Source organism: Colobus angolensis, unplaced genomic scaffold, assembly GCF_000951035.1.
Source record: "Colobus angolensis palliatus isolate OR3802 unplaced genomic scaffold, Cang.pa_1.0 Scaffold155, whole genome shotgun sequence".
Classification (NCBI taxonomy): Eukaryota; Metazoa; Chordata; class Mammalia; order Primates; family Cercopithecidae; genus Colobus; species Colobus angolensis.
Genome location: NW_012114655.1, coordinates 2286406 through 2294643, shown reverse-complemented (window position 1 = coordinate 2294643; position 8238 = coordinate 2286406). Strand labels below are relative to the sequence as shown.

Below are 8238 nucleotides of genomic sequence, written 5' to 3'. Positions count from 1 at the left end.
GTCCCTGCAGTTGGCTACTGGGCACTCAGGCAGCGACAGGGATGCCAGCAGTGCCACAAGGTGGGCTGTGACTCAGAACTGGCCCCCATGGGGAGGCTGCGGTGCCTTCCGGGACCACCTGGCACCGCACCTGGGACTGGATCTGGCCTTCGGGGAGGGCTCTGCTGGCCCTTTAGATCTGGAGAACCGGAAAACAGATGATTGAGACCCTTTCTAGTTGGGCATTACAGGGTTGTTGATTTACGTCAGTCTTATGTGACTTTCACAGTGCTGTTTTCTTTCAAGGTTAACTGTCTTACAACATGGTCAGTTTATTCTGTTTGTCTTGGAAGCAGTCAGTGAAACTGTGGGAAGTAGTTTTTAACCAACCAGCCCACCCAGAGCGTAGGAAGGTCCTTCAGAGCCTGCGGGCAGCTGCACGGCGCACAGGCTCCCGAGCGCTGCCGCTCCTTCCAGAGAGTAAACCTTTCTGTTTTCCTTTGCAGATTCCCGACTGTGGCGGTTAGCATTGGATTTGCTGTTCGACAAGAGGTGCGGGTGTGGCCTGGGTCCCCAGGGCCTCTCCCTGGGCTCCCTCTGGCCATCCTTCCTTTCTGGCTTCAGCCTCTGTGTGCCTGGTTTGCTGTTTGCCCTGTGCCTTAATCATGACTGGCAAATCCAAGCCTGTGGGTTTCAAATCCGAGAAAATAAACAAGTCCAGACTGGCTTTGGGGTGTGCAGGGTGGGGCTCCGTGGCTGGCCCTTGTCCGCTGTGGAGGGCTGGCCTCATGTTACCCGGGGTCTATTTGTGACACTGCTGTGGAAGCGGAAGTCCTAAGTGAACGGTCCAAGTGCATCTCCAGCTGACCCCTAGAGCGTGTGATCTCACAAACTAAAAGGAGCACTTATTTTTGGAGAACATCCTCAATCCCAATATTCTAATAATTCTTTCTTATCTTCCTCTGGTGATTAGCATGAGAACATAGCTCTTTCATGGTTCCCATAGGCCTTCTGAACTCCACAGTGTTGTGGGACCTGCATGGAAGGCGTGGGGCTGAGGTTTTAACCTTAGGAAGTAAATCACGCAGCAGCACTGAGAAGAGCCTTAATTTCTATGTAATTGGAACAGTTTTATTCAAATAGGACTGAGTGCTGTGTTTCCCAAAGCAGCCCTGCTTCAGAGCAGCGTTTGTGCAGCTTCACCTCAGTCTCAGCGCAGACTCCCTGGCAGGGGAGCTGAGAGAAGTACTTAAGTTGAAGTATTTAAAGTTAAGTACTAAAGTATCTCAAAGTACTTAAGCTGAAGATACGAACTGTAATACTGTAGTTTGGCTAAGGATGCAATGATTGACATCGTATGGTGGTGCCCAGCGTGGGCGGGAGGCTGAGCGGTGCTTCGGGGGTTGACTGATGCTCTGTGACTGTGCGAAGGGGCTGCTGGAACAGCTGGCTAGGTCCTCTGCCCTTGTGTGGGTCGGCTGGGGTCTGTCCTGTGTTCCTAGACTGAATACGGGAGCTCCTGGCTTATAGTGGTGGGCTGGGGCTGGGACATTCCCCTGCAGCCTGGGAGCCCTTCACAGGCCTCAGGAACCAGCCGAATTCTAGGACTGACCTGGTCATGAGGATTCCTTTAAAGCCAGGGTACTGGAAAGGGAAGGATGACGAAATGCTGCCAGACACCTGCAGGCTCTGAATAGCGTTGACTGACTGACACCCCCAACCCCCAGAAACAAACCCTTTCTCTGTAGCTTGGGGCGTGCGCTCCAGGGTGGCTGTGCTCAGCCCAGGGCCAGCCAAGGCTTTCCTAAGGCATTTGGCCGGGGTGTTTTTTCAAATTTTCCAGAGAGGTGAAAACTTCACTAACTTGCCAAACAAGCACGCTGGCCCTTGTTAACCCTGAGCGGTGAAAAGTCCGTAGAGGAAAGGTCACAGAGGCATGCGGCCGTGGGCTCCCGTCCTTCTCCACGCTGACCTCTTCCTTTTGCGGCTTCATCCTGGGAGGCTGTGGTCTGACGCGCTGTCCCCTGATGCGGGGCAGTGGGGCCGCTGTTCAGTGCACTGCCTGCTCACGGGTCAGTCCCCAGTCTGCAGCGCCACCTCTTCCTCGCCGGGGCTGTCCTTGGGCTTCTGAGATTCTGCTGGCTTTACAGATGCATTCTCTCCTCACCCATCAGCAGTTCTGAGGATTTCTTATGGGGTTTGGTTAGAGTCACAAGTAACCTTCTTTTTTTCCAGCACCAAAAGGGGCCTTTCTAAAAAATTAAGCTTTTTCAATAACTTCTGGTTACTAATGCTTGTTTTGATGTTAATTTTTAAAGTTTTATTAGTCTGAATATATTTTAAAATGTAGTTATTTAGCACTCATTTTAAATACAGGCACTGCTTTTTATCAGTTCCTTTTGGAAAGGTAATTTCTGTCACAGTGCCATGTGTTATCCTAACACCTAGGGCAGTCTTCATCTTTGAATAACGATGTTTTTTGTCCACATCAAATGAGCGAACCGTCTTTGTTTTCTGTCCTGCCTCTGCCGCCCACAGCTGGAATTCGGAGTGATTTACCACTGCACAGAGGAGCGGCTGTACACGGGCCGGCGGGGTCGGGGCGCCTTCTGCAACGGCCAGCGGCTCCGGGTCTCCGGGGAGACAGGTGGGCTTCACGAGGCTTGTCTCAGTTTATTTCTGAAAGAGAAGTGTGAAAGGAGAATGCCAAAGCCACCATGGTGTGGGACGGGGGTGGAGGTCCCTTGCTGATGGTGTCGTCTCTTTTTAGGGACATCATGTCCCTGATGAACTGGAAATGGAGCCAGTTCTGTATCTTAGTATTTTTGCTCACGCGGCCAGAGCTTTAAATAGCCTCATTCTGCTTTGCACTCACATCCCTCATCTTTCAGGCTAAAAGCACTCCAGTCGCAGTCAAGATTTGGTCATGGTGGGATTGGGTGAGCAGCCTTAGGCCAGGTGCAGTCAGAGCACGCTTGTTCCCCTCAGAGCGCCCTTGGCATACCTTGGTGGTCCCGATTTTGCCCAGGCCCTGCTGCCCAGGTGCAGTCTGTGGCCCCTGAGTGTGCACAGCAGTAACTGGCTTCAGCTTCTGCGAGAAGAACCATCCTCAGGAATGAGTCATGTAAAGAGGCATCTTAGCCCCACTCTGCAGTTACGGCCTGCCCTGATTTCCTTAGCCCAGAATTTCAGGGTCATCCAGTGGCTCTGAGAGGGGGGCTCCCGTTCCCTGCATACTGCCTGTCCTGAATGGGCCAGTTTAGGTTTTCACTGATTCTTTTTGGCCTTTCTCCCACATGGATCAATCTGGTGAATTTTTTTTTTTCTTTTTTTTTTTTTGAGACGGAGTCTCACACTGTCGCCCAGGCTGGGGTGCAGTGGTGCCATCTTGGCTCACTGCAAGCTCTGCCTCCTGGGTTTACGCCATTCTCCTGCCTCAGCCTCCCGAGTAGCTGGGACTACAGGCGCCCGCCACCACGCCCGGCTAATTTTTTGTATTTTTAGTAGAGACGGAGTGTCACTGTGTTAGCCAGGATGGTCTCAATCTCCTGACCTCGTGATCTGCCCGCCTCGGCCTCCCAAAGTGCTGGGATTACAGGTGTGAGCCACCGCCCCGGCCAATCTGGTGATATTTTACTGCATTGTGAGACAGGTACTGCAGGGAACAGAAGAGTGCCAGACAAATGAGAGAAGCCTCAGATTAGCAGCAGCTGCGTGGGAGGTTTTACAAGCTCCATAATACCTGCATGTTTGGGTTTGAAAAGGCGGAAGTGCAGTGTTGCCTGTTTCTGGCGTGGACATCCTGCAGGGCCCCCGTCTCATTCCCTGCCAGTTACACTCTTTCTTCTGCTCTCCCATCAGCCTCCTTGTGCCTCCCCTCTTGACCCATTTCCAGCCTCTCTTAAAAATTCCTTTCCTGGCAGCCTTTCTTCATTGTCCGTATTTATTCCTACTTCTTTCCTCCCTGGCTGATGCCTGTGTGCCCAGACGGCCTCCGAGGCAGTGAGAGGAACTATGGCCACGGCCCGTCTCTGCTGCTGTGAGCCCGTGCAGCCAGGAACGTGGGGGGCCAGGATGGATAAAGTGTCAGGAGAGGTCCTGCCCCTGCATGAGGGACGGGACGGGCAAGATTGTGCAAAGGAGAGGAGGTGGCTGCAGGAGAGCCCAGAGCAGGAGAAGGGAGAAGTCATGGGGGCCTCTGAGGGGAAGACAGCAGCTGGACTCCCCAGTTAGCTTCTGAACCCAGAGAGGTCTTGGAGTGGCCTCTGGCTCCGCCTCAACTTCCCTCTCCAGAAGTGTTTTGTTTGGCAGTGAAAAAAGTAGCTTTAATTACAGCTGTGTGTGCCAGGAGGTGCCCACTCCAGCCTCATTGTGTAACCGGTGGTGAGGAAGCATGCTATTAAGCATGCTCGGGTGAACTTTGCTCTATATTTCACTGGATTATAACACTGAACTCTTATTAACACGCTCTTGGCGTCCTGGCTGGCCGCCCGCCCATGTAGCTCAGTCAGGCTGCAGCTCTGCGTCCTCCCGGCCTGCAGGCCGCTAGCTCAACCACCAACTCCACTAGGGCAAGGACTTCGTCTGGGGCCCCTTTGTGTGACCCCCAGTAGGCCTGGTAATTTCGTAGAATGAAGGAAACATGAAGTGCTCATGTTCTGAAGCTCATTTGTGACTTTAGACAAATTCTGATGGATAAAGCAGACAGCTGCTGCCGGTCTGAGGCTTTGCTCATTTGTCTGGCATTCTGTTCCCTGCAGTACCTGTCTCACAATGCAGTCAGCTATCACCAGATTCATCCATATGGGAGAAAGGCCAAAAAGCATCAGTGAAAACCTAAACGGGCCCATTCAGGACAGGCGGTTCCACGTGTTTTCTTCCATGGTTGTTTTCTTTCCTGTGGGTAGATGGACTTCAGGAGATGAGAGCGCATGCTTTTCCGCAGCACGGTCTCTTGGCACCAGGCAGACCTGATTTCAGATCCTGATATTGCCGCCCTTTTTTTTTTTTTTTTTTTTTCTCCCTAAGATGGAGTCTCGCTCTGTCACCCAGGCTGGAGTGCAGCGGCACAATCTTGACTCACTGCAACCTCCAGCTCCTGGGTTCAAGTGATTTCTTCTGCCTCAGCCTCCTGAGTAACCGGGATTAGAGGCGTGCACCACCATACCTGACTGATTGTGTATTTTTAGTAGAGATGGGGTTTCAACATGTTGGCCAGGCTGGTCTTGATCTCCTGAACTCAAGTGATCCACCTGCCTCGGCCTCCCAAAGTGCTGGGATTACAGGTGTGAGCCACCGCGCCTGGCCCCCAAGTCGCGATTTCTTAAAGGTTAATTGCAGTGTGAAATCTAGTGGATTTGTTGGTACTCAGTTACATTGAAATCCACTGGGCTATCTTGTACTTGGAATGGATCTTTTGTCGATGGTTGATTTTATAACATCATGTATTGGTCATTTAGGGAATGGTTTCACTGAGATTTTCAGCTCTTCTAAATGCTGATGTAGTTTTTAATAAAATACTAAAAATGTCATATTAATATCACCACTCCTCAGGAGAGCTCTTGAAGTGTTGGAAAGTTGTCAGGCTCACAGTGTTAGATATGATTTTTCAGAAAAATAAAAAAATATATATATTTTTGAGACAGTCTTGCTCTGTTGCCCAGGCTGGAGTGCAGTGGCGCAATCTCGATTTACTGCAACCTCCACCTTCCAGGTTTAAGCAGTTCTCCTGCCTCAGTCTCCCGAGTAGCTAGGATTACAGGTGCGCACCAGCACGCCCAGCTAGTTTTTGTACTTTTAGTAGAGACAGGGTTTCACCATGTTGGCCAGGCTGGTCTCAGACTCCTGACCTCAGGTGATCCACACGCCTTGGCCTCCCAAAGTGCTGAGATTACAGGTGTGAGCCACCACACTCGGCCTTTACTTATTTATTTATTTTTTGAGACAGTTTTTTGCTCTTGTTGCCCAGGCTGGAGTGCAATGGTGTGATCTCAGCTCACTGCAACCTCCACCTCCTGAGTGTAAGTGATTCTCCTGCCTCAGCCTCCCAAGTAGCTGGAATTACAGGCATGCATCACCATGTATGGCTAATTTTGTATTTTTAGTAGAGACGGGGTTTCTCTATGTTGGTCAGACTGGTCTTGAACTCCCGATCTCAGGTGATCCACCCACCTCAGCCTACCAAAATGCTGGGATTATAGGCATGAGCCACTGTGACTGGACTTTGTTTTTAAATTGTAGAAGAGTTTTCTTGAATTACAGTTTTTAATATATTTCTAAATATTTTTAATATTAATTTAATATTTAATATTTTAATAATATTTAATTTGGAAATATCCAAATTGTGTTGCTTTGTTTTTTGTCTTCTGGGACTTGAATGTGTGTTAGGCCTTCACTATCATTTCCTCTTGCATTCTTTTTATCTTTTCCACCAATTATCTTATTTTAAAGTTTCCTCTTTTTCACCCTCAGTTTCCTGCAAAGCGTCATGTCTTGTGTTTATTCATTGTGTTCCTTTTAGTTAGTCTTCTTTTCTGAAATATTTCCTTTATGTAATTTTTCCTAAGTTCTGTGACCTGTGATTTGGATTATGCTCTTTTTTCCTGATATTCCTTATTACTCCTATTTTGTGGTTAGATTTTTTTTGGCAAAATTATTTTATTGGCTTCTACATGTTACTCTGCTCCTCACTCTTTTTTTCTTAGGCTAATTGTGTGTGGGATTCAACCGTACTTCTTTTTAGTTACCTACTGTTACTTGACATTGGATTCCTGGGCTTTGGGGGCTTGGAGGGCGGAGCTGGGGGCTCCAGACAGCATTTGTAGTTTCATGGTTCTACAGCTCCCTCTTCATTGTTTTTGTGAAGTATTACAATATTGGCCTTGTTAGGTGAGGCATGGTGGATCACGCCTGTAATCCCAGCACTTTGGGAGGCTGAGGTGAGTGGATCACAAGGTCAAGAGATCGAAACGATCCTGGCCAACATGGTGAAACCCCGTCTCTACTAAAAATACAAAAAGTTAGCTGAGTATGGTGGTGTGCACCTGAAGTCCCAGGTATTCGGGAAGCTGAGGCAGGAGGATCTCTTGAACCCCAGACGCAGAGGCAGAGGTTGTAGTGAGCCGAGATCGCACCACTGTACTCCAGCCTGGTGACAGAGCGATATCTGTCTAAAAAAAAAAAAAAAAAATTGGCCTCATCTTTAGATTTTTGGCTCTTTTTTCCTCCCTTGTGGTTATCCCGTGAGGGGCTGCTGGGGTGGCCTGTGAGATCCTCCCGTCCTCCGCTGCTTCCCTCTTCTTCCCGCACAGGTTCTGGTGCCCCGCGTGCCTGTAGCTGCTTCAGGGTTGCCCCATCTGCTTGTGCTGGGAGTGTGGATAGACCTCATGGGTATGTTTTTTTTGGGTAGACAATGTCTGTAGTTGGGTTTTTTGTTCTCCTAGTTGCTCTGTTTTTATCAGAGGGAATTTGGAGAGGTTTAAAATCCATGGGCCATTATATAGGTTTCCAAGTCTGTCTTCAGGATTTGAAACAGTACATTTTCCATTATAATTACTTGGTTAAAAAATAATTTGTTGAGATCAAAAACAACCTCAAATTAGCCATTATAAGGCGAACAAGTCAGTGGCATTCAGCACCTTCACAGTGCTGTGCAACCACCGTCCATTGCGCTCCAGAACGCCTCCCTCCTCCACAGTGAACACTGCAGGCAGGAAGCAGCTTCTTCCAAGCACTTCCCCCAAGCCCCTGGCAGTATTGTTCTGTCTAGCACATGTATTTTTAAGTTAAATGGAGTTAAATTTTATTTTCATAGGAGTAGCTCTTAATGGTCTGTACATCTGAAAGAATCAGGATGTATCTATAGATGTATGCACTGGTAGGCTGAGCGTGGTGGCTTACACCTGTAATCCCAGCACTTTGGGAAGCTGAGGCAGGAGGTTCACTTGAGACCAGAAGTTTGAGACCAGCCTGGGCCACGTAGCAAGACCCCTATCTGTACAAAAAATTTAAAAATTAGCTGGTTGTGGTGGTGCATGCCTGTAGTTCCAGCTACTCAGAGGGCTGACGTGGGAGTTCAAGGTCACAGAGGCTATGATTGTGCCACTGCACTCTAGCCTGGGAAACAGCAAGACCCTGTCTCCAACAAAACCTCCAAAACAACACACTGGGGCCGGGCGCGGTGGCTCAAGCCTGTAATCCCAGCACTTTGGGAGGCCGAGACGGGCGGATCACGAGGTCAGGAGATCAAGACCATCCTGG

At 49.3% G+C, this 8238-nt stretch overlaps 1 protein-coding gene across 1 annotated transcript in view; it reads left to right on the top strand.

The window, feature by feature from the left end:
- Positions 1–544: 544 nt before the first annotated feature.
- Positions 545–8238, top strand: part of IMPA2 (inositol(myo)-1(or 4)-monophosphatase 2) — a 19392-nt gene continuing 11698 nt past the window's right edge. Inside the window, exons 1-2 of the mRNA XM_011936616.1 lie at positions 545–665; positions 2518–2626. Coding sequence (XP_011792006.1) covers positions 645–665; positions 2518–2626 — 130 coding nt within the window. The 5' untranslated portion in view covers positions 545–644. The remainder of the gene's footprint in view (positions 666–2517; positions 2627–8238) is intronic.